Genomic DNA, 23,375 nt, shown 5'->3' with positions numbered 1-23,375 from the left:
ATCGGGGGTGTGGGGTGTATACCAGCAACCCCACACAACAAATTGCGTGTAGATCTCATTAGAGACCCATTTAATAGCCTAATTATGCCTTATAGAATGCACCATTTTATGCTATCTTTCTGGGGAAGGACACACACCCTCTATATGGTTGTCGACGTGAACGATCTGAAGGTCCACCGTCCTCATATTGAATATGCTGGATCAGCCCATGAGAATGGTCTCAACAAAGAATCCCTTTATGTAAATACTTGTTGTAAGTACAAGTTAATTATATGAAATGATTCTCATTAGTATGTTTGTTCTTAGGATGTTAATATTAATCAGTAACACCTTCCGTATATTACTGTAAATAGAAAAGATCATGTTGAATTCATTTCATCGAGTAACACTCGCTGAGAAAACAGAAGAAATTTTCCCCAAGCAAGTATTAGTCCACTTTGATTCACAACATATTCCCTGCTACGAAATTTGTTTGATTTTGGAGACCCCCCGAAAAACATTGTTACGCAAACTGCCAGGATGCTTACCTTGGTATGTTATCCCATTAAAGTAATATATTTCTAAGCGTAATATTTACTTGGTTTGTTATATTAACTGCATTTCCCCCTTTATATCTGAAAAGGTTTAGTAAGCGGTCCTCTTTGCCAGAAGTTTGGATGTCGTCCAGTAGCTATGGTTGGCGGTTTATTTGCTGGTCTCGGCCTATGTGGAGCTTCCTATGTCAATGATGTCATCACGTTGTGTTTATGCCTTACATTATCAGGTAAGATCACAAAATAAAATTATTCAAGGACATCAGTTAATTAACTCTTTATCTTCTGATTTAGTCGTTTCTTCTGATATAAATATAGATTTACTGATATCTACTTCATCGGTCAAAATCAGAGGTTCCCACTTAGTTTTCAACTAGGACCATGAGAGAGGAAAGATGGTTGACACAAAGTGTCAGAGAGAGACACATTTCCATTATAACTAATTTGAATAATGTACAAGGTGGGCCGGTAGGGTGTATGTATGTGTGTGTGTGTTTGTTTGTATGTATTTTAGATCCTACTGCCAGCAGGAACTCGCGAAGAAGCCATCATTGGCTTATCAAAGCCGAAAGCTGACCGAAGTCAGTCTCTTAGATTCATATTTAACGTCCATGATTATGAAATGTCAATAATTGTCAACAACTTTGTAACTGGACGACATACATTAATCTTGGAGTGACTCGAGCTCGGGACCTTATGATTGAAAGGCACCGGCGTTAATTAACCACTGAGCTAACACTCAGGGAGCTAACACACAGGATGCTAAAGCATAAAGGGGCTTAAATTATATGGTCCGAATACCCGATTAGTGTAAGACTGTGGGTCAATTTGTTTTTACGGGCTGGATTAAAATCCTTTGTGAACCCGGGCCGCCTATTGAGAACCCTGGTCCAAATTGGGACTTTCCTACAGTTTCAAACCGGTCAGTGAGGGTTTGTCTTGGCTAAAACTTTGTTGAGGTAGAGTAATATTAATTTTGTGATAACACGTACCACGCTCTGATGACGTAAATACTACCTACCCTTTGACCTCATAAGCGTCCTCTGTAATCAACGGGGTTCAAGGCTTATTTTTACCCTTCTGCAACACGGTTGATATTAATAAAGTTGTCGTGTTTTATCAACAGGTTTTGGGTTAGGACTTGCCCTAACTCCCAGCCTAACAATGATTAGCCGTTACTTTTCTAAGCGTTACAGTTTAGCTAATGGTCTCGCTTATTCTGGATCTGGCGTCGGCATTCTCATTCTTGCCCCAGTTTCGCAGATCTTTTTGGACACATACGGATGGAGAGGTGCTCTCTTGTTATTGGGAGGGCTTTGCCTCAATGTTAGTGTATGTGGTGCTATGTTAAGACCTATTTATAAACCAATAATAGTGGAAAACTCTCAACAGTATGAGCCCCTTCTTTTATGCGAAGAGGCAAGCAAAGAATCGGCGACAGAGATACCTTTAGAGGTTATACCAAATGGAAACGAGGTTGCAGAAACTGTAGAGAAGATATCCATATTTCAAAGAATCAACGAATCTCTAGCATTATCGCTTTTTACGAAGCCTTCTTTTGTCATTCTAATGATAGTTCAATTTTGTTCAAGATTTACCTACATGGGGTGGCTTATATATCTAATCCCACACGCTATCCAACGAGGCGTGTCTCCCATAGACGCCACTCTCATAGCATCAGCCGCCGGGGTGTCAAACATAATAGCTAGAGCATGTCATGGCATCGTCATCGATTGGAAGTTCTTAACCGCCTTGCAAATGTTAACACTCTCCTGCATTCTTGCATCTGCCACTCTACTGCTTGACCCACTGATGCAAACTTATACTTTACTCTTGGTGGGGTCCTTGTCCTACGGTCTTGCTGGTGGCATCATATTTCCTGTGTGCGTTGTACGGATGAAGGAGGTCGTGGGGTTGGACATTCTCGCCAATGCTCTTGGTTGGTCGTATGGATTCGCTGGGATTGGACGAATGCTGGCAGCTTTCTTAACAGGTAATGTACCAGTTCTGTCCTTCGTTTGTTAATGACATAAATTGTTGAAAAACATATTTACTACTGTAGATCACATTATTCTTGATATATTTCATTTCACTTTAAAGTAGATAAGTGTCATAAGGGAGATTCTTCCAATAACAGTTTGAGGACGGTAAATACAATGTCAAGCCTTGCGCAGTTCGATGGAATTCATGCCTGAAGCGCGAAGTGCAGCTTAATCTATTTTCTGAATAAGCTTCGGACTGAATTGCCTTTACTTAAAACCAATATCATAGTGCAATGTTGGTTTAATATAATGATCACCAGTGTGTCCGTACGACTGTCGTGTTCAGTTCTGTTGACATTACTGTAGCAGATGAACGGAACAGTGATGGTTTCAATCACGTGATGAAACTTATATTTGTATTATTGCAGTATTACTAAAAGAAAACACATATACTAACAAAATAATGGTTTTTATTTTCTTTCCATCTACAGGATGGCTGTTCGATGTCTTTGGCAATTACAATATATCTTTCATTCTTCTGGGAGCTGTCCAAGTCATTGCTGTTCTTCTTTTATGCTTAGATTGTTGCCTAGATATGCGGAGATAACGATTGAATAACCTTGACAATACTGCAGTGCAGTTAAATAAGAAGTCTTTTTATTTAAACATATAAGTTTGAGTGGGATGAGTACATAATTAAGAGTACATCTAAGCATACAAATGGATGCTTTAAAAAGTTCGTGTAGTTGAATTTAATGTAAACGCTTTCAGATTCAAAGATTCACAGTGCCTCTTGTTTCGTAAGGAAACATGAGCCACTTTATGAATCTTTCGGATAAATGTTGTTTGAGTCACCTGATCGTAATAATGTACTACGAAGTGAACAAACTAGTAAACAGTTGGGTTCCTGTAGCAAGAGCCTCTAAGCTTTGTTTACTGAAAGTTTCCTTTACTGCAAAAAATATGATAGGTTTATTTATGTCTGTAATTGTTAAAAACAAAATATTTTACAATCCAACTATCATGATTCTAAAAAGTTTTTTTTTTCGAAAAGATAACAAAAGATAACCGCATTGCAGGAAGAAAGCTTCATATAAGGGATTTTACCTTCAAAACCAATTTCTGTGATTACTTGTTCTGTCAAGAATTTCCTGACTTTTAATCAGATTATTTTTTTACCTCAAGATAACAGTCGTTTGCGAAAATGAGATGAACTTAAAGTTAACCATTTCTTTAAATTTTAGTAAGTCAATCGAATAAATTCTATGACGCATAAAGCGTCTGCAAACTCACAAATGATAAGGTTGATTGTATTGAGCAGTCGTGGAAAAAGAAACAAAATTATGTCATTTTAATTAGATTAAACAAACCTCTTGTGTTTCTATTCTTTGTTACATACGATGGTTTGACCAGCTGTTTTTTGTTGTTGTGTTTTTCGAGCTTAATAACTTATACATGCAGACTACCCACCTATTTAACAAGGCTATAATGTCAGATTTATTTATTGTACTGTAAAGATTAAATTAAATATATTGCCGAAGGTGTGTACTAATGGGTATTTTATACTGGTATGCATGGTTAAATACAAACGTTTATCGTTGTTTAATGTACGAGGTATATTTGTAAGGGTTTAAAACATTTCAGCTTTATTTTTGATGCCCTAAATTATACTTTACATAAAACCAGAATTTGAACCGGTTGGACAAAGTCCAAAAGAAAGCGGAACTGCGGTCATACGTCGTCTTCTAGAACGTTCATAAACATGGTTTTAAGAAGAAGGGGGGAGGGTGGGGAACTTTTTCAATTCTCGAATTCATTAGCCTTTTCAGAATTATATCACATTTTACTCGATTGGTTGAAAGTAAATAACCTAGACCTTTAGTTAGGGAAAGTAAATCCTTAATTTCGCCAATTGATTTAGGGAGAGGCATGGAAGTTTATGGAAGGACCAGAGATGGATCCAGTCGTTTATGCAGAAGAGGATGGAGTCCGGGTAGTTCTTAACCCTTGAAAGAATTGAAAATACGTTTAAGACGTCAAATGGTGCATTTTGGACTATTAATTAGGTCTATAATTTAGGTTCCAGCACAAAGTTGTGTTAACAATTATTACTGTTGATTTTGTGTGTGTCACGTGTGAAGGGTTTTTAAAAAATTGTAAAATGTGTCTAAAATTAACTCGAAATCATGATCACAATTTAAAAAAATTTGCATCAAAGCGCCAACCCTATTCTATCAAAGCATAACCTGATATAGCTTGCTACCAAGCAAGATCAGTTTTCATCAAATATTAATACCTTCTCTGGTACCCCATGGATACGTCTTACCCCCGTCGAATGAACATAATTTCCCTGTTACCAGAACTTCCATATCGGATCATGATCATGTCCAAAATTACCCTAAGCTCGGACAAATTCTTCTTTCCGTTACGTCATTGAGTCTTGGAGAGTCTACCGGTTTCCTACAATATTTACTGAAATTCGTTTCTCACTGTAACGGGTACATCGAATTAACTCAAGACTGATTTTCTTTAAATTTGTGTTTATTTTCAAAGTTGTTTATTTAAATGCCTTTATTTATTTATTTATTGCTGTCTCTATTATATTTATTTATATTTTCATAGAACACGAAACAAATAAACATTACTAGTGTTAATATTGTTACGTGAAAGCTGCACAGTACCTATATCCACGGTCTATATCAACGTTAACTGAAGACTACTTTCTTTTTAAGTGTTCGTTTGTACGTGCAATTATGTGAATGTAGGTTTTTCTTTTCAAAGAAGTGTTTGACACGTCAACAACAGTGATGCCATTAAAGCATACATAATGATCCATGTCGCTGCATATCTTACTTAAGTCATTAGTACAATGTTCAACACGTTATTTATGTTATTGTGCGTGTATACTGCAGTGCAGGGTGCACAAGTAAAACATTGTTACTGTCGGACTGTCTACCTTCAATGCAAATGTGTAAATATTGTTGTAAGCCTGATGTTATTACTGAGAAGATGGTGATAGGCAATCTCTTCCGCGAGAGAATCCCGCATTGGAATAAGTGAGTTTATTACATGCATTAACAGTGATGTCTTAATAATTTGAATATAAAAAAAATAAAGTTAAATATTTACAAGTTACTCATTCAGCGAAATTTGCTGATGACAAATTTTAAGTTGTTAATTCGAAAAAATGCTAAAAGAAATAGACCAAATTTTTCTGGTAAAGTAACTCTACCAAACGATTAAATATATATTCACCATGACGTCAACTTGAATATTCATGTTATTTTATCTTATGCAAATGACATACTATCAAACGTATGTGCTTGGTAAGTTTTCCTTCAAAATCCAACTCAGAATTGCTGATTAATCGAATAATATCGGTTTACCACAAACTTCAAATTCTGTTTTTCGGTTTTATGAAAACTCACATCAAGAATGAAATAGAGATAATTATCTATATACAAAATGTCATATTCTTCAAGAATTTAATCAGAAATTGGCATTTTTCGTTTTCACATTAAGCAGTTTAAAACAAAAACTACATTCAAAGAAAATGTCTCGTATTTAATGGTAATTATAGACCGAAATGTCATTCAAAAGAATAAATGTATTGTAAAGTTAAATATTAAATGACCAAAACAAGATTGTACTAATATACGGTATTATGATCGTTTCTTTTGGCGATCACGTGCTAAAAGGTTACACATTATATTTATCTTTCGATAATGAATTTCATTTCCCATTGAACTTCTTGCTGTGATTGCCTCTCGCATATTTCTTTCATTCAACGAAAATCAATTACAGTTTGATTAATCATTTTAATTAAGCTAGTTTTAAGCAAACCGAAGTTTTTATTTATAAATTGAAACCTCGCAATGAGACTACAATGTGATAAGGCTCGTTTCAAGTACTCCATTTATAAATGATTTTAGTTTCAGTGTTCGTGATTAAGTCCTCAAGGTGTAATAATAAATGAAAGGATGTGTCTTTAATATGGAGCAATATCCCATTCTTTTACACCATTTTCTTACGATCACAATTTTATATATATTTTTTGTTTTGTTTTAACATGTTGTTTACAGACCTTGAAAATTGTAGCCTTAACATTGACATTCAAACGAATGCATTTTTTTGCTTGTATCGAGCGCCAAACGCCCGTTTTATTCAATCAAGAAGGTTCTACTATAGCACCCGAAGAAAGGTACATATCGATTATTTAGGAAGTAAACAAATAACAATAACTGAGATACAAAATTGAGTGCATCCCAAAGGTGTCCACTTGGGGAAAAAGTATTTATTTTAGTTTAACCGTGATGTGATTATTGTTAATGAGGTGTGTCTGCAGGCGTGGGGGAATAAGGTAACGTGTTTTTCTATTACTGGTTGATGTGATTGGTTTGAAGGGCTGAAGGTATGCATGACATCATCAGAGGGTATGATCTTTCATAACGTTGTGGTATACGGACGCATTTACCGAATAATTCTGTATATAAATAGATCAACTATATAGCGACCATACTATCAGGCTGGACGAGGGAACTGGGAAGGAGTCAGATATAGTCAGAGTGGGAAAGAACAACGGTCATAATGGGCCATTGAAAAAATAGAGGGGGGGGGAGGGGGTGGGGGCATAACACGTGGAACGAAAAAGTGTATTCTTAATTTTTATAATCAATTACGGAAAGATGGAACGTTTGGTCACAGAAATATGGGCAACATTTACCGACCTTGAAATTAATACGTCCATGGCGAAGCTGTAAAGTTTAATCACACTTTTTGTATGACACCTCCCTGACTAATTAGGTCGATGGCTGATATCGGCTACCGTATCTATATATTTACTGAACGCTTGTCTCGTGAGAGACTTTTTTCATCTTCAAAACCGGCTGTAATGTGAGACTGGAATTTGCAAAATAATAAATACGTTTGAAGTTGCAACTACAAATTTGGATGAAACTCTTTTTATTCATTTGTTTTTGTTTTTTCTAATCCCCTGTCACGTGACCACGTATCCATTTTCTTTAATTCTTTTGGTGGATCTCCTCGTTAAAGCGAATTAAAAGGAAACACCAAAACAAAAATAATTTTATAATTCATATCAGTTGAAATGATCCTCTAAAAATTGGTCGCTCTCTTGAAGTAAACAGGAAACAAAATCAAAAGAAATCAAATATGCCGTCATATTCATCATTTAAATTAAAAAAAGAACAGTTTCAATAAAGTAATTGTTGTGATCATTTTAATTGTCAGACAAAACATTAATTAGACAAAACGGCATTACACACTCAGGCAGCACCCCCTACCCCCCCCCCCCAGAAAACAAATAGGCCTACCACACAAACAAACTTCTCCACGCCCCTCGCCTCAGTCGTGTCAGCCAATGGACCTATATTGATGACCCCCTTCACCCCACCCCTGTTCTCACTATGAGATAACAGGTCAAAGTTTATATAACCATCCTTGCATTTGTCATGTGTTTTGTAACTCTGCGAGCTTGTATCCAACTTACGTTATATATGTATGTTAAGCCCAATATATATTATAGAATGATTGGATATCGGTATCCATATAAGACTATAACATTCCTGATAAATCAGAGCTATTCTTGTGTATTATGCAGCATATGTTAGAATATGCTAGAATATTATTAGTTGAACGTATATCTCTGCGTGTCTACAGCCCAACGGCCTGAAAAGTCCTCGCAGATGGTTGATTCATTCGAGGCTATCGCTCATCAAAGTCTTCAAAATTGATTGCACTTCACTTGTGATTTATTCTGAACTTCCTCTTCAGTTCTGTAAATCGTCCTTTGATGAAATAATACAAATCATACTCGCGTTTCAATTTCTCCTTTAAGATTGACACGGTGTGTTTAGATGGGGGTACTTTGTGCAGAGTCGTATAACCCTCTTTTCTTTCTGCTAGGGCAAACAAGATAAAACCAAATATATATGAACTTACATGAAAACAAGATGAATTATTGATAGTTAACTATAGATAGTTATCTATATAAGCTTGAATTCACTGGCTTGTCTGTGACAACATGTTTATTTCCTCTTTTGAATGGGAGTGGTAAAATATTCTGCATGCCATGATTGTGTGTGAAATGTAAAGTGCACACAAACACATGTTAGCGTTGTGAGACAGGACAAAAGATTATGTCTATTGCATTCAGTAAATCTAAACAAGTAAATTAAGCAACTTGCACCTAACTATATAAACTGGGTAATTATTAAAAAAATCAACCAGCTTACCTTTATTTTTGTTAATGTACTTTTTATGTATCCTTGGCAGTAATTCCGGAAACAATTTTTCTAGTAATTTCATGGTATTAAGCATCTCCTCGGTGATACCGACGAGTGTGTAATATTTCTCAATATTCTGTTTACTTTGTTGTATGGCGTCCTCTATTTTTAAATTCCTTGAACGGATGCCGTAAGAAGAGTGGGGAAGAAAAAGAAAGAAAGATTTGGATGTTGAAAAGCTGACTAGTAATTTGTTATATAAAGCTTCCATTGTCATTATACGAAATGTTGCAACATCAAGTTCTAAAACATGGTATGGTAAAATGTGAATTTGGTGCTGTCCATGCAACGGATGTCAACAGTCACTTTAACAAACGGCTGATTGAAGTTTATACGCCTACGATAAAATGAATCAACGACAGCCACATGTGGGCAGGGAAATGGTACGTGAGATTAATACTATGCGGAACCTTTACCTGTGTTACAAAGGTTCATTCTTATACATGAAAAATTATGAAGAAGTTACACTGAAACGTGTTTATGATTCTGTCATCCTACCATGGTTATGCGTAGCCTCTTTAAGTGGATAGGTTATGTAGCCTACCTATACTACTTCATATGTATATAAACAGCGACATGTCCATAATGACTGGTTCGTTAACGGGGTATCTACCAGCATGCTTAGGAAGATATAAATGGAATGACGTATGTGCATGTTCAAAAAGGAGATAACGGTCACGGATGATAAACAGATTAAGGGCGTAAATTATGTTAAAGAAAAATACCTGTTTTCTTTGGTATCTTCTATGAAGTAATAATATATATGTGTGTCTACTTTACCGCCACTCATCACGTATTCATCAATGGTTTTATTCTGTAACAAAATCGAGAAAGAGGCCCACGTTATATATATATATATATATACATATATACACAGAAATAAGAAATATATAGAATATACACCGTAAATAAGAAATGAATGTGTAGCAAGTGGTATGACAGATATATAGTGAATAAATAGAGAACAACACACCAGAAAAATCCCCTTCACGACCGGTTTCGTCCTTTCTTTTGGGACTCATCAGGCTCTGAGGTCTGATACGATTCTTGACGTTGATTCAAACCCCTGATCTTACTTTTATTCACGCTAATAGCGGTATTGAGACTAACGTCGTTTCAAAAGGCATTTCCTGACATTTTTAGTCTCGTCTTTATATGATATATGTAAATAGTAATATTCAATAGCATTGCTGAAAAACGCGTATACAATAGCCTCAAAAAATAAATCACATCTCTTTGAACGAGCCTAAAGGAACTTGTTATGTTGATATGGTGACTATACCTGAACATTTATTTCAGTTCCTACAGGTTTGACGCCATTTTTGTCTCCGTTGATCGCAAAATAGTACAAGGACAAGAATCGATCGATTGGGTCCCGTACCAGGTTAATGTAAGCAACATCCGAACTGTTGAGCGACGGAAGAAAATACATTCAGTAAATACTTTACTTTTAATACTTCTTGCAATTGAAAGATTTACACGATACACATGAGAATAGATGTAAGAGGAGGCGAAGAGGAGGGGTATTGTCTGGGAGGGGAGGGGTAGTGTTTGTGAGGGGGGTTTGGATAGTGGGTGGCAGGCGTCACTTTCGGATGTCGCTCTGGATGAGTTCTCTGTGACGGGGTCGTAAGCCTTTGGTCGGTACGTTGAAATGATTCTGGTCAGGGCTAGAAGGAATTTGCTGGGGGGGGGGGTCACGTGGTTCCGTATGCTCCAAGTTTGACCTGAATTGCAGATGATTGGCTCTCAAGTAGCCATTTTATATCGATGACAAGAATTTATTCTTTTTTTCCCCATTTTAATCGTTCATAGTAGAGAAGGTGGTATATAACAACCATGCTCCCTGAATTCTTTGTATTCACTTAAACCCAAGTGCAATACGCACTATCACAAAATATCATAACAAACAATTGGATATTGTAGGTGTCATTGCTTACCGTTGAAGGGCTATGAAGGGCATGTGACCGGAAATATAAGCCGGTGCTTCAACAGTTGTAAACGCCTTCTTTAACACACTAATGTTACGCTTATCCATTTTCTGAAGAAAAAAAACGAATTAATAGCATATTATGCTCTGCAATTAAAAATATATATATATATTTACGAACGAAACGTGTCACTGACATTTCTGCAAGGCAGGAAGAATTATTTCTGGTTTAAAGAAGGTAACCTTAGCAATGAAAATATAATTATGAACGTAGTTGTTTGCTTATGAGCCGTGTTTCGGTGAAAGTGCTTAAAGTACATTCACGAGCTAGAATAAAAAAACACAGAAAGTTGTCGAATATCATAACAGAATACTAACTGAAACGTTGACATCATTAATTCTGCGATATTGGAACATATCTTTAATGGTATGGGCAAGAGATCGACTCCCACACTTTGGAACGTTATTGTAAATCAGTAAATATTTCTGAAACATGAAAAAGGACAAAAAAGAAGTTTATTACACTTTTGTCAATTGGGAAACATTTATCGATAATTAATAGACATAAATTGCACAAAATTTGCATTCAGTCAGCCTCAAACCAATGTCAACAATGAAAAATAAACAAGGTGAGGTAGGTAACAGGGCATTAGCCGACAATATCAACCATAATTCGCCCCCCCCCCCCGAGTAAGCATTTATATCTTTTAATTAAAAAGTTATTTAATTAATGATTAATATTATTTTAGAAGTTCCTAATTTTCACCGTTTTTGTATACACGGCATTTAATAAATCGCCTATACCATAACGTTCATTTAATTCATTCATTGTCAGTCGTCTGTTCAGATTGTCATATTTTCTATTTCCAACCACACTAGGACTAACGACGTGATTATCATAGGCCAAATATATCATGCAATATCTTTTAATAAATCTGTTTTGACAAAATATCTACGTTGCACCTATAAATGACCTATAATGATGTAATACCCCCAGCAGATCCCCCCCCCACCCTTCCCCCAAACAGACAATTAACAATAAACAGTTTGAATTAGTGTATAATGTATATACAATTCTGATTGCAAGAATGAAGAACCTCACCTTCCCGCCTTTAGGTTTACCGAGGGCCCTTTGTGCTGTGAAAGGTTTGTCCAAGGCTGGTAAATATTATGCAAAAGAGATGGAAATAAGGAAATAGAGGGCGCACAACTATAAATACCAAGCAAAACACATACAACATATTGCCTAGCAACACTCTTGCTATTAACACGTGTTGCTAGCTTATATGAAATAAAGACAAACACATTGGGACGAATTGGCTTGATATTTACAGACCTGGTGTAATATTCTGTTATTCTATGTTTTTTAATTGATATCTATATGTTTCCAATTCCTGTAGGATTATTGATAACTTGGAGACTTGGCACCGTTAAATGACCCTTAACTCAAAGTGTCGTGTTTTTCTCTACAAAGGTTTTTTTTTAGAGGATATAAGCATAAGTAAATACGAAAGAAAAAGATAATATTTAGCAATATTAGGGAAACATTGGCAAAATATCATTCTAAAATATGTAACTGAAAATCGATTAGTCCCTCAATCTTTGAAAACATATGCAAGATACCGATAGTCTATAGACTTATAAGAAAATGGCACTTCCCAGGCCTTGCAAGTTTAATCTAAGCATTTTCTATTCGAAATTACTAGCGATATCACATAAACGTACAAAAAGAATATGCTCAAGAGGGGGGGGGTCGCCTCTTTCGCCCCCCCCCCTTGGCTACGCGCCTGTATAAGTCAAACTTTAAACACGCGCGCTCTGATTTGAGGCAAGACTGTAGACAGGAACTTGAACGTGTGCATAGATATGGGTTTCTTTCTACCAGCAGAAATCCACAGACTGTCGCAATGTAACCCGCATAAAACAAGTATCCCTGGCGCCTTTTATCGATACTGACTGCTAATCATATTTGTGTTTACGGAGTAACGTCAAAATATGATATAAAAGGGAAACAAAGGACGAGATAAGCGTGAAATATTAAATGTAGGGAAACATCATATTGTTTGCCAAACAATGATTCATTACACCGCTGTCTAGCTAATATTTAAGTCATTCTTAGCCACATTTGGAAAAGCTTCGCATCATCAATGTTGCCGATATCATGATGACTTTGAAGGAAATGAGGGTTGACTTTAATGTGCAAGATTGATGTTGAAATTGTAGACTAAAAGTACTGTAAAGGTTATTTTCCCTTACCAATTTTAACTAATCAATGAGGCTCGTCAATAAAAGTGACTGGACTATTTAGTCCAAACGCAGAACATTATGTCAGTTCCACAGATGCAACACAAACCTAGATGGGAAATAATCAGGTTTTTGACTCGTCGCAAATAAAATGATATTGTTCGTAATACGTTACAAATGTGTCGATAACAAACTTTGCTTGTTGTAAGTTGGGAGCCCCTGTTGAAAAGCTCACATGAACGTACAGGAATCTGTTATAACTTAGGCTATTTATTACAATTGCGATAATGGATTAACATTAACATAAAGGCATTCACCCAGGAGCCCTCAAGTCCTAAAGATAAAATAAATAAATGAATAAGCATTCCCAGAGATTAAGCATATGCTATATATCTTGAAGACCGAAACAGCTGTAGAAACAGTACTATCGATAAAAATGTTCTAGTTTTATGACGTATCAATACTAAACTTCTTCGTAAAGTTACCCGTTAAGGTCATATTAACATTTATAGAATTCTAGGAAACTAATATGTGTTGATACGTATCCCAATCTCATTGCTGAAATCAAACATGGTTGGTATAACGTATTGTCTAGAATAGTTTATCAATTACTATTACACTAGAAAGTAGTATGTGACAATTTCGATATGTTTATTAAACTACTTCAGTGAGAAAAAGTGACTCATTACAATCCTGAAGTTAGTGGTTCAATTCAGTGAGAAATGATGACTCCTTTTAATCCTGAAGTAAGATGTTCTATTCAGTTAGAATGTATGACTCATTTTAATCTTGGAGTTAGATGTTCTATTCAGTGAGAATACATGACTCATTATAATCCTGAAGTTAGCGGTTCCATTCAGTGAGAATAGATGACTGATTCCAATCCGGTTACCTGTTACTGGTTCTAATTCCGTTCTTGTCAAGGGTTTATTTGCTCTTTTCAACTTTGTTGATAACTATCCACTTATACTGTAAAAGTGTAATTGTAAGAAAGCAATGTTTTCGAAAAAAACACAGACATTTTTTATCCGCCATGGAAGATTGCAACATGCTTTTGCAACATGCAATTGCAACATGATTCTTCAATGTTATGATCGAGTGGTGGCAGTATTGAACAACGAAAAGATATACAAAATATCCCAGGTTTCATCATGGACTTTTTTTTACCATGTGTCGTACCACACATAATTTCTCAGTTGAATTACACACTAATTTCGTCACTTTCCAACGTGGCTAGAGGATAGATTATAGATTTCAAACTGATATGTCCTGTCCACTATATAATAATAAGCATGGCGTAGGAATGTACTTTTGAGTGGGGGGCTGAAGACTGATGGCCGGCCTGGTGGGGGGGTTTAAGGGGAGGGGGTGAAATTTGTTGCATTTCCAGGTAGCCTCAGATGCAATTTGGTGCAATATAGCACACTTCAACACCGACTCCATTTTGTAAACTTAATTTTGTATTTTAACCTGGCCTTAGATGCAATTTGGTGCTCCAAATGAGATTTTTTTTTCTCATTTGGAAATGAAAAAGGGGTTTTCTGACTTGCGAAGCGGGGGGGGGGGGGCGGAATGATACTTCCGCCCTCCACATTTTTCACTGGGGGGGCTGGCGCCCCCAACCCCCCGGTTCCTACGCCCTTGATAATAAGTACATTTATAATGCGCATAATCTCAGATGCCTCTGTTCGCCAACAAAACACAAACCTGATCAACGAGAAATACGACGAGAAAAAACAAGATGAGTGATCAAAAAACATAACCAAACAGGTGAGTCTTGAGCATCGTTTTAAAATTAAGAACAGATGGAGCTTATAGCGGATATTCATGGGAAGTTGATTCCACAAATATGGGGCAGCGTACTGAAAACTACGTATATGATAGCTGATGACTTCGACTATCATGACACACATATATATATATAAATATATATTTGTTTTTCGATTTTTTTTTGTACCACCATTGGTAAATTATTTCAGCATACATGCATAGAAAACCACGATAATGATTATAACTGAAAACAAAACACTGGCCTAAACATCACTCCCATAGGTCAATTCAGGGACCTTCATCTGCCGGATGTACACTACTCTATGTGGTATGGTACCTGTAGACATATACATACACTGTCCTGCCATAGGAGAGTGCAGTAGCTTCTACTTATACCATGTATATACTAATAGTAGCACTATATGCGTACACACCTTAAAGCTAACATTACCAATGTACGAATACCATTAACACTATCATTAGACATATAAACACTAAACACTATCATTGCTTTTATAGGTGTACCGTGTGCACACTATCAGAAGACTTATGAACATATGATACACAAGCATTGCCTTTACACGTATAGCATGTACACATTATCAGTAGACCTCTAGACAATGTATACTGGCATTGCCCATATACAGTATGTATACCATGCATCATTAACACACTATCAGTAGACCTGTACAAACTATACACTAGTAATGCATATACCATGTACACAACTATCAGTAGACCTGTACAAACTATACACTAGTAATGCATATACCATGTACACAACTAGGAAAATATGCATACTAGCACTGCAATATCCAATGTGCAAATTGGGAAACAAGGAACAAGTTTTCTTTTGAGACAAAATGAGGTGAAATCATGCTAGTTGCTAATGTAGGAATCTTCCGAATTAGAGTTTATTTCTTGTCAATATCTTAACAAGTTTTTTCCATTCGAATTAGCTTTGAGTTTGACCCACAGAAATTCATTAAAAGTCGGGGGCGTAGCCAGGATTTGCAAAGTTGTATGCACGACTATCTGAGCGGAGCGCCACCATCAGTTGACGCGGAGCGTACAAGAAAATTTTTGGTTTTACAAACCCCTCAGATGGCTGGAAACGGCCCTTCCCGAGTGTTCATTCTGGTTCCCTGGCCTCTTGCTAACTTGAGACATCTCAATTTTTATGTAGAAAAAGGGCACATTTTTAACCTGAGGAAAAGTGGGGGGGGGGGCACGTGCCCCCTGTGCCCCCCGGTTCCGCCGCCCTTGAGTAGACCTGTACAAACTATACACTAGCTATGCATATACCATGTACACACTGTCAGTAGATCTGTAAACACTACACACTAGCATTGCCTATACGATGTGCACACTGTCAGTAGACCTGTAAACACTACACACTAGCATTGCCTAAACCATGTACACACTGTCAGTAGATCTGTTAACACTACACACTAGCATTGCCTATGTACATATACCGTATACACACTATCAGTAGACTTATAAACACTGCACACTAACATCGCCTACATACGTATACCATGAACACACTATCAGTATCAGTGGACCTGCCATTGTGTAAACATTATGCACTAGCATTACCTCCATACGTATACCATGTACACTGTACTCACTGACATTGCCTCTCACCTTTATTTTCTTCCCTGGTGGTTTCTTGGTAACCATTTGGTGTTTCCTCTGGTCTATTTACTGTAACAGTTGTACTTTTCGGAGCAATGGTTACATCCAAGAATCGCCATGAAACGTATAAAATTACCAGCGAAATGGGAAGAATTGCCTGGAAGTATCGAGGTGATAAAGCCTTCATCTTCCCATTTTAGGAAACGAAAACTAGCGAATAATGCCAAAAGACTATTGCATATTTAATTTTAACAAAATCGATTGAGAAGTGACGTCTGTGCAAAAGGATAAGGTAACTAAAACCCGGAGAAAACGAACAGACTGCTTCTCTGGATAATATATGTAGCTGGAACGTGTGGTTATCGTAACGAATAAGTACAATTGTTATTTGCTACCGTTCATTGATTAAGAAAAGAAACTATTATTCTCTACCCAGGTCACACATAGAATTGTGTACCGCACTGTTTATTTGCCCTTGATATTTCTGTATGATTTATTGACACCTATATATATGAATACCCTGAAATCGTGAATGCTAACCTGGTAAAGAAAAGTAATTTAACTTTTATGTTAGACCTATATAAGCCTAAGTGTCAACATAATATGTTTTTATGATCTGTTTTTATATAAATCTTTATTTATTTTAACTATCTTAATATTCTCGTTGATTTGTGGTAGGCGGTATATTGGAAGTTTTTTTACACATATAAGCGTTTTGTTTCATTCATTTGGCCCTAATTAATTAATGGTGTTCTTCAATACTTAACATCAATGCAAGGTAGAAAGGCTCATCATTACATTGAGAAGAGAAAAAACACGCAGAAAGGTCCGAGGAATAAATCTGTAAAAAACACACCTAATAGGCTTGAACAAAGCAAACTCCCTGAAGAACACAGGCAAATGAAAGTCAATATAGGCCTATACCACTGGACGGAAAAAATTACCTTAAGGAAGTGAAGCAAACAACTTAAGAATATCACTTTTCTTATCAAGAAACATCATCCATTCTCAGTATCATTAATTTCAACCGAAGAATACACAATATTCGACTGTATAAGGTGTGCGCACTTTAAGACGCACTTGAAATATCAGTTATTCTAGCGCGTTTGGAACACAGGGGCTGGAAGACGTTTGATGTACGTGAAAAGTTCAAGGAATAGTAAAATTAACATCTTAATAATTAGATTTACAAACTGCATAAATGAAACGGAGAACAGTTGAGTATACGGTATAGAATAAGAGTGAATGGCCAGATGGTTTAACAAATATTCATATCCAAAAAGAAATATATAATGTGCTCTGAAGCATGGGCGGCGATCCTGGGGGGAAGGGGGGGGGGATATATCCCCCCCATGAAAATGGGTGGAGGGGATGTAATACACCATATCCCCCCACTAAATGCCAGGGTTTAGTATATTTATATGCCTACATTTATGCATCATTGTGAATGTACGGCTCTTTTTTAGCTTCATTTCTCGCCTACCATAAACGCAGTGCGATCTTTTCAAATAAAAAGTCTTTATCTTTATCACGATACTGATATAGTACATATATGCACCCTCATAGTATTCATATAGGTCCTATAGTAGGCCTACACACGTACATGTTCCCTCGAACAGCTGAGAATCTCATGTTACCAGGGTAATGCTTAATACACGTTTCACCTGGATGCCATAGCAATCGGTACCTAGGAATGTAACTATGTGTTATTGTGTATTGCATGTGTATAGGCCTATAATAGCCTGCATGAGGCCATTTTCTTCATCGAATAATATAAAAGAGCTCTCGAACATTCAAACGTAGCGCCTGAAACAAGATTGACGGGGGCAATTTTCCCAAAATAACACCCGAAATTAAAAAAAAAGTATTTTGGATCCTGATTATGAGATATTTCGGACATGATATCCCTATTTTAAGTTGGGTATATGCCACTTGGAAACCTTGGGAAGTGCCGTTACCGGCCATCTAGAGGGTTTGTAAATCCCAAAATTTTCTTGTACGCTTCGCGCCAACTCATGGTGGCGCTACGCTTAGATAGTCAACAAGGTCATATCCCCCCACTCGGAAGTACGGATCGCCGCCCATGCTCTGAAGTCCCAGATCAGAAAAAAAATCGAGCTCAAACATTATGTTATCATGGTAATATAACTTGTAATGGTGAAAGAGGGTACTTTCAGTCACCTTGTAGTCTGTGTAAAGAACGGAGTGGGGTGAGAATGGGTGGGGATTTGGGGATGGGGGGGGGTCGTCATGTTGGGTGGGACTGCATGAGAACTTATACTTTCTTAATTGGACTGATACTAAAGATGTACCGCGAGATCGATATATCATAAAGAAGTACAAAACGCGACTGCTTACCTTATTCACTCTTGTTCCTTCAGTTTTTTATATAAATATAACAATATATAACAATATATATCTTCTTTCTTGTACCATGAACATTTCACTGTTTCAGTTCTGTTCTGGTTTTAGATATAGCCTACACTTATGATGGCATGCTTGCACAACATTCCACACGATAGGCCGTCACTTTCGGATGTAAGAACCCAGCCAGCATGCCCAGTTGGGGCCCAATTGGGTTTCACTCGGTTGAATTGGGCCTGGTTGGGCCAGGGCCAGCCCACTCAGTGCCCATTCGGGCACAATACAGTTTGGCCCTTCTGGTTAACATACTTCAAAACATTATTGATATGTTCAACACATACTTGTTTTTTTGCTTTGGAAAGCTTAGGTTCTTCCTTAGGCCACCAATCCTTGACAACAGTTAATTCATTAACGTAGTGGCCCAATTGGGACAGACTCGGTTTTTGATCAGGTTGGCCCTCATGTATGGCCCGCTTCGGGCTCATTCGGGAGCAAGACGGTTTCACCAGGGGCTTTCTGTGACTGCGTCGAGTGGGGGGGGGGGGGGTGTACGGACCCAAATTTACCGACCAAAATTGATTGTTAGCAATCTCGCTCGAAAAAATGAGGTTAGTCTGCGAAAAATATGTTAAATTGGTAAGATTGTTAGCCGAAAAAACTGACAAGAAAAGAAAAAGAAAAGAAAGAAGGTCATCAGTATATTTGATTTTACCGAGGAACTCACGAACACCCCCCGCACCCCCCCCCCCCGTACGGTACGCCCCTGGGTTTCACTCTTTCGGCTGACCTACTTCAATGTATATATCTCATTTCCACACTGCACTATCGTTATGACAAAGCGAACTGGCAACACTGATTCCCGAATTAGGCGCGTTTTTTTGCCACCAATACGTATCGCGCTCCATATGCCCTCACGTGATCATTCTACGGCAATAAAGCTAAAGAAATGACCGAGAACGCTTTCCGAAATCCGATATGATTCAACGAAATCCATCGAAATAATTCAATTCACAATTGATAATTCAATCATTCACTCGAAAGGAGTTGGTACTCGGTGAGTATTTTGGAACAATTTTTTTTCTGTGAGGGTGTGACTCATTTGGGTGAATTTGTAGCAAGTTTTATTTCCTTCCACCCTCATCTCCGGAAGTGTAAACTTTCTGTGACGGGTTTCCTCGTTTGGAAAATACTCTAAGGGACTCACCAGAGGAATACATGCGTCATCTTAGCTTGGGACCTCCGCGACATGTGGATTATTACTATTACGAGTACCAGCTGACCTTTATTAATATACTTAATTACAGCTCTACACGCATATCTTTACCTCCGGAACTTCAACCCTTAATATCTATATTTGTTCGGACATTGCCCGCTCGTGTAATTTACTGCTCCGCGAGCTCTTGGCCTAACGATCACCTCCTGTCCGCGTCGCAGGTGATTATTGTTTATCAGCGTAGCCTAGCGTGGTTGCTGTTCATAGGATGGTAAGCCTAGGCGCCCTATAGTCTACTACTACTTCGCGCCACCTTCTGGAAGTTCCAACCACGGCTTGGCGTAAAGATTCTCACGCCACCGATCTAAGCTTGGACTGAGCGACGGTGCACTGTGTGTATTTTCGTGTATTGGAGGACCGACCACTTTTCATTTAATTTTACTAGACGGACTGATCCAAATTATTAGATCAGAGGTTTGTTTTACAATACCCTTAATCTAGTATAAGTTATAGCATTATCAGGCAACTAGCCTAGACCTAATGGCATGTCATTTCGTGTATTACTCGCGACAGCCTATCCTTACGGTCTACATAGACTTAGACTTTTACAGTTGCAGAGCAATCGCGGTTGGTGTATTATTATAAACTTTTCATAGATAAGTCTCCTTGTTCGTTTTCAAATACACCTGTCTCGTAGTGGATCACCACGCATTAATTTTCTCTTTGTAACCGATTCAACGGCATATTCTTTCGATCACTATCGTAGGCCTGAAGGACCTGTACGTAGCATAGACTTTGTAATTACAAGAGGAGCCACTGTTGCAGACTTGCTTCTGTATACCATAGATAAGCTACGTCACTATCCTACCAACGACTGGGTCATTCTTCGCTGTGCTGCAGGCATTTAACAACCTTACGGAATTCGCCAGCAATTCTTCAGGTCACAGAGTTCTCCTTCGATCTCCAGTTACTGCTCCTTGGCTAATCTCACGTCTCCAACATTTTAAGGACGCTGTTCAACGAGAGCACCCACCCATTATTGTTGCCTTTATTACTATTCCTACAGCCTCCTTTGTTAAGTTCCGGGAAAGTAGGCAGCTGTTTTCGCCAATACTCACTACTGAACAACTCTGATCTCGACAATCAATTGGACGCAGTCAACCTATTCATCCGTTGTTTCAATCATCAACCGCAAGACAATTTCAACATTCGTAAATATGTATTTTTCATGTTCAAACTTTTTTTACATTTTTGTAGATTAAAGGGGGCATTTATTCAAACTGTAGTTCACCTATCTGATACTTAGAGCATTGAAAATGATATCGGTAGCCCTATTTCCATATTCATAGCATGTTCAGTTACCAAGATATGACTGTTTGCAGTTTGTTATTTAATAGGAGTAGAATGGCCACACCATATTTTTCATGTCAATACCTGGCTATTACCAAAAGTATTATATTTCCCTTTGAAATATATATAATATGTTTCCACACATTCCTTACATGTGAAATAAATAATTTTGTGTAAACATCATCTAAATACCAAGTGCTGACATAACATGTTAACATTTTAGAACGGATAGGGTTATAACTTCCATGTTTATATGACTATGAATAACAATTTTAAACATAGGAATTGCTACAAACCTAAGGAACTGATGTCATCAAATATTAGTGTTGCCGTTCTATTTTATTTCTTGTATATTCTTGTAATTTGTGAGTGTCCTAAAATTTTCGGTCAAAATTGACCTTTAATCAGTCATATTTACCACGTTTTCCTTGTCATATTGAGAAATTGTATCTCGCGATCCTTATACTCCACCATAACAAAACTTTGTATGATTTTGAATATTGTAAAAGAAATGCCTAGAACTACTGTACAACGTTCAGCTTCAATTTGGTTAATTTACGTATTAATTTTGCTATTAGGTGGGTTGACCCTGTTCACTAGCTTACATTGGCACTATGGTATGTACAATTGAAACACTCAATGCTAATCTATGGAAGCTTAAAAGTGCCATCAACATAAGAAAAACTTTGCCCCATAAATTGACATTTTTCAGTCTATTGTTTAGATAGCAAAATAAAATTTTATCAAATATCAGAAAATGTTGGATTGCTCAGTTGCTTTAACTGAGCAATTAAAAAATTTTCTGAAAAACGTTTAATTGAAAACTAATCATATCTCGTCAATTGGACATTTTTCTGCAAAATGTTTAATTGACAACTTATCATATCTCGTCAATTGGAAATGTTGCTGCAAAATGTTCAATTGTTCACTTCATTCCATCTGAGCAATTGAAACATTTTCTGCACAATGTTTAATTAACAACTTATGGTATCTCATCAACTCAACATAAACATTTTTCTGCAAAATGTTTAATTGTTCATTTCATTCCAAATTCTCAGCTGGAATGAAGTGAACAATTGAAATTGTTTCATGTGAGTGATAAATAGCCCCCCCCCCCCCCCAGGAAAATAATATTAAGCGTGTTAGTAAAAAGCACTGTATTTTTTGGTAATTCACTATGTCGTCGAATATAATTTGTTGAAAAAACAAGTTTTCCCTTTCGTTACATTAACATAGCTTTTGTAGTCAGTAGTCTATGTAGCCTTCAAGCAGATAACTATACTCAGTTGCTTACTGTGTAGTGAGGGCCAGTGGTACAGATGTATCGAAAAATAATTCCGCATAATTCCACATGGTAATGTTGATGAGTAGTACGGGGGGGGGGTACAAGGCAGCAGTTGGAATTTTCTGGCTCCAAAATCCATCCAGTTGGAATTTCAGCCACTACACCCCCCCTTCCCCATCATCAGGCCTTAGCTACGTCCCTGTGTAGAGATGGGATGGATAGCTACTGGCATGATTTTTAAAGCTTGATAACATACATGAATCACATTTTCAGTACACTTGCCCTTTAATGTGAATTTTTATGCTTAGTACTAAACCATTCCATTCTTTTTCATTGTGTCGTATCTACATTAAACGATTATACACCTTTATTCTTGCTCATCAATGTTCTTTATTCTAGAGTACATCCATCCATTTATATTTTTGTGTTTTCCAGATTTACTGTAGCGATATTTTTTATTACCTATGTCATTATCTTGTCATAAAACATAGAAGATGTTTATTCTCACCTTGCCAGAAAAAGTAAAAGTTCCGCTTTCGGTCGCGATTTTAAATGAGTTCATATTTTTATGATTCCATTTGATCTAGAGGATACATACTGTTGGCCCTTAGCAACATTCGCATTGCATTTGCAATGCAAAAGTATGTGCAATATATAGCATCTTGCCCTCATCGTTAACATTTGCAGGGTTTGCCTGGACATTCTATTCTTTCTCCAAATGCCAAAATGCTCCTTCCAATTAGGATGCATATAGTTTCAGT

The 23,375-nt window shown here is 37.1% G+C and overlaps 2 protein-coding genes across 7 annotated transcripts in view; one reads left to right on the top strand and one right to left on the bottom strand.

Annotated features, from left to right (window-relative positions):
- LOC139976929 (monocarboxylate transporter 12-like) overlaps nucleotides 1-7,457 on the top strand; it is a 38,329-nt gene extending 30,872 nt beyond the window's left edge. For all 4 annotated transcript variants that reach the window (XM_071985813.1, XM_071985815.1, XM_071985812.1 and 1 more), the window contains exons 3-5: nucleotides 623-763; nucleotides 1,660-2,526; nucleotides 3,007-7,457. In XM_071985813.1, coding sequence (XP_071841914.1) covers nucleotides 623-763; nucleotides 1,660-2,526; nucleotides 3,007-3,122 — 1,124 coding nt within the window. In that variant the 3' untranslated portion in view covers nucleotides 3,123-7,457. The remainder of the gene's footprint in view (nucleotides 1-622; nucleotides 764-1,659; nucleotides 2,527-3,006) is intronic.
- A 136-nt stretch (nucleotides 7,458-7,593) lies between these two features.
- LOC139976934 (uronyl 2-sulfotransferase-like) lies at nucleotides 7,594-16,731 on the bottom strand. Of its 3 annotated transcripts, none has more exons than XM_071985822.1 (8): nucleotides 16,412-16,731; nucleotides 11,853-11,908; nucleotides 11,129-11,236; nucleotides 10,761-10,861; nucleotides 10,103-10,226; nucleotides 9,546-9,634; nucleotides 8,770-8,936; nucleotides 7,594-8,436 (listed from the first exon to the last, which is right to left on the bottom strand). In XM_071985822.1, exons 1-8 carry the CDS (start codon nucleotides 16,587-16,589, stop codon nucleotides 8,276-8,278), a joined length of 984 nt encoding a protein of 327 aa, XP_071841923.1. In that variant the 5' UTR covers nucleotides 16,590-16,731; the 3' UTR covers nucleotides 7,594-8,275. The 3 variants fall into 3 exon arrangements, with proteins under 3 accessions (XP_071841923.1, XP_071841924.1, XP_071841925.1); XM_071985823.1 differs by having other exon boundaries at nucleotides 7,594-8,433; XM_071985824.1 differs by lacking the exon at nucleotides 11,853-11,908 and having other exon boundaries at nucleotides 16,412-16,467.
- Nucleotides 16,732-23,375: the final 6,644 nt, after the last annotated feature.

This window comes from Apostichopus japonicus, chromosome 12 (genome assembly GCF_037975245.1).
Source record: "Apostichopus japonicus isolate 1M-3 chromosome 12, ASM3797524v1, whole genome shotgun sequence".
Taxonomy (NCBI): domain Eukaryota; kingdom Metazoa; phylum Echinodermata; class Holothuroidea; order Aspidochirotida; family Stichopodidae; genus Apostichopus; species Apostichopus japonicus.
Note: the sequence above shows the minus strand (reverse complement) of the source record. Positions and strands in the feature narration are given on the sequence as shown.